The sequence below is a fragment of the Anneissia japonica genome, unplaced genomic scaffold, assembly GCF_011630105.1.
Source record: "Anneissia japonica isolate Jap-2015-1 unplaced genomic scaffold, ASM1163010v1 scaffold287712_len2945570_cov188, whole genome shotgun sequence".
In the NCBI taxonomy this organism is placed as follows: Eukaryota; Metazoa; Echinodermata; class Crinoidea; order Comatulida; family Comatulidae; genus Anneissia; species Anneissia japonica.
In genome coordinates, this window is record NW_022704401.1 from 1452119 (window position 1) to 1455497 (window position 3379).

The 3379-nt window shown below is 32.7% G+C and overlaps 1 protein-coding gene across 1 annotated transcript; it reads right to left on the reverse strand.

Annotated features, from left to right (window-relative positions):
• Positions 1–1006: 1006 nt before the first annotated feature.
• LOC117104685 lies at positions 1007–3001 on the reverse strand. The gene is made up of 2 exons (XM_033245569.1): positions 2839–3001; positions 1007–2334 (listed from the first exon to the last, which is right to left on the reverse strand). The coding sequence occupies exon 2, from the start codon at positions 2312–2314 to the stop codon at positions 1007–1009; it is 1308 nt and encodes a 435-aa protein (XP_033101460.1). The 5' UTR covers positions 2315–2334; positions 2839–3001.
• Positions 3002–3379: the final 378 nt, after the last annotated feature.

Below are 3379 nucleotides of genomic sequence, written 5' to 3' on the forward strand. Positions count from 1 at the left end.
TTTCCACCGTATGTGAACGTCTGTTCTGTGTAAACTCACTCACCCAAACTTACAAACAGAAAGCAATATAGGCATAAAAACGAATTTAAAAGAATCAAAATATTTTTAATAAAATCAAACACGTTTCTTCAGTGTGAAAAAATGAAAACCGAGTACAGATATCCTGAGTTTATACCTTTGCTTATAGCCATATGCACGTTAAATTTAATTAATTCTAAATAGGTATTCTAATGGATAGTAGAGTCGTAACTTGTTTGTGTGCACGTTAAGGGTACGTTATTCTAATTCAAATGCTTAGTGTAGGCCCACATGTAATATCGTAACTTTGAACTTGTTATGTTCAGGATTCTTGCATTATGGAAGAATTCTTTTATTTTTAATTGATACTGTGTATGGTCGATTTACTTTATCTATTGCTACAATAGTCTTTGCATAGCGTTTTTATCTTTTCATTGGTGTGTTTAGATATTTGTCCAATAAATGTTAAATTAAATAACACATTTCATCGTCGTCGAACCTGCGACCTCTCGCCTTGACAGCGAGAGGCCGCAGGTTCGAGTCCCGCCAGAGGCATTTTATTACACAATTTCTTTATTCATTTATTTACAGGACTACTTTCGTTGAGAGCTATGCTACGATGTGTTATTATGTCCTTTATTCGAACACTGTACTTACCTTTCTTTGATGATTTATGTATATAATTTAACTGTTAACGACTATCTTGATTTATATACATATTAGTATATATAATATATATATATATATAGACTAATATGTATATATACTAGTTTATACTAGTATATAGTATATACTATATATATTAATATTAATAAATATACAAATAATACACTAACTAATACAAATAATATACTAACTAATATACTAATACTAATAGTATATATACACTAGTATGTATATTAGGCCTATAGTATGTATATTATATACTAGTATGTATATACTAGTGTATATATATATATATATATATATATATATATATATATTATAATTATAAGTCATTTATTTTGTTGGTTTGTCGGTATTTGTTTTCCTTCTCCAGTGTAAAATATACAGGTCGTACTTTTTGATTGTCGGATTGGGAATCATACGCGTAAGTCGCGCATTTCTTCATCGGGTTTACTGGAGTTGCATGCAGTGACGACGGATCTGTTGTGATTTGGAGCAAATGTGAAATATCGGGCTTGTAAGCAGTGCTTACCTTAACTTCTTCAAATGTTTCTGCTTTCTTTTTTCTTTTAACGCGTGTTCTCCGTCTTGAACGTTTACAACAATATACCAAGACAACGAGAAAACTTAATAATAAGGAGGCAACACCAATGTACAATTTTACCAAGATGGAATTGCTATTTCCTGTTTTCTTTCTAGTTTCCCTATTAAGAATAATTGTCAGTTCACCATGTCCTATTCCAACAGCATTTTCAACCTCACATATCAATACAAACCATTCTTTCATTCCACCATTGTTTGTCCAATTCAAATTACTGCTTGTGATGTTCAATATCTCACATTCTTCTTTTTGAACATTCGTTTCCTTTTCTGGGTAACGGCAAAGTTTCCACTGGTATGATGTAAACGGGGGATAAGATTCCACTTTACATTCGAACTGCGTGTTGTCGGCATTTCCATTAATCTTTACTTTAGGCGTTATCAGTGAAGGAGTAGAGCAGTTGACCGGATGTGACATCTTTGGATGATCTGCCACGCACCAGAATTGCCGTCCATCTAAACCTGCGACGTCTACTGCGTGACTTACATACACTCCGCGTGTAGCACTGGACTGTTCTTCAACGTGATAATAGACAGGAAGTGCTGGTGCAGTGCTATGGTTAGCAACATTTATTATTGTAATGTTGACTAAAACATTGTTGCCAATAAAAGCCTTGCAAGATATATTTACTTGAAGAATGTGTCCGGCAATCATCGTTATGTTGTTACGATCTGTACGTGACGTTGAGTTGGAAAGAGTCATGTCACATCTTACGAATGGGTTTTCGTCTAGACAATTACCCACTGTCAGCTCACCAATGTATTCGACAGCTGTATTTCCAACTTGACATTTGTAATGGCCTTCGTCTCGACGTTCGATATTCCTTATGCTTAGTTCATTGTACAGTTCTTTGTATTTTTTAATTGTTACACCGCTATCTAGAACTGTTTCGTCATCAAAATCAATTGGTTCATTTCGAAAAAACCATTTCATCTTGTGTTCAGCATTATCCGCGCTAGGTGAAGGAATGGTGCACTTGAAGTCAACATTAAAATCTTTTTCTAGAACACACATTTTTTGTGGTGCCATAGTGACTGTAATTACACCATCTATGTGACGTAAAGCACAAATATAAATAAGAAAAATTAATAGCATAATTAAAAGATTGTTCACTATATGCTTTAAAGAATACTCCTGCTTTTTTCTGCCAATGTATAATGATTATTTAATCTTCACGTTTTCTGTTTAAATTCTGGCTTTGTGAATTCACTCCACCTGTGTTTCCTACAAGGGAAAAAGCAATGAAAATACAATCAATAACAAATATGGAGTCATATTATTTTGTATTAAAACGTTTATTGTTACCATCAACGATTGCCATTGTAATTTATATTCAATGTTTGATATTTACGAGTGTACCGTACACAATGTCTACAGAGTTTTAGAGTATAAACAATTTTTTATCAATGTATAAAATTGACATGTTATATTTTGAAATTGTTTTTATTGCAAAAGTAAATAAAGAGATAGTCATGTTCTAGACAAGGTTCTTGCATTTTTAAAAATCTTTATACTCTGATATCGAACACAACAGAAAAAATACATAAGCATACCTTACTACCTGATAGATCTAGCGGCTCAGTTAACAGGTCGCAAATAACGTTGTTTCAAAATTGCTTACTAATGTAGGCCTGTACAGTATTTTTGCATGTGACTATGTTGGTTTTATTATCACTACTGATCACTTTTTATCAATCGCTTGTCTTGTTGCTGCCGCCACCAACTTTCAAAAGTGAGAGGGCGCATTTTATCCTATAAGTTTAATGAAACATTAAAGCATATAAGAACAGCAACGACAACGACAACAACAATTGATAGCGACAACAACAGCAACAAAAGCAACAATAGTAGCAACAATAATTATAATGAAACGTAATTGCATTGGTATTTTGTTATTAAAGACTAGTACATACTCCATATTTCCTAACGATGACCAATAGATGACTTACAGAGTAGAAATATTGAATCCCAGCTATATGGCGTGCATTTCATTTCTTGGATAATGTATTACTTATTCTTATCTGAAACTAATTACTATCACTTTAGCGATTATTGCAAAAAAACAAACAAAAAAACGAAAATGGTTTACAATAC

Bases quoted from the DNA above. Each gene is read 5' to 3' on its own strand.
- LOC117104685 (XM_033245569.1), bottom strand. From the start codon at position 2,314: ATGGCACCACAAAAAATGTGTGTTCTAGAAAAAGATTTTAATGTTGAC.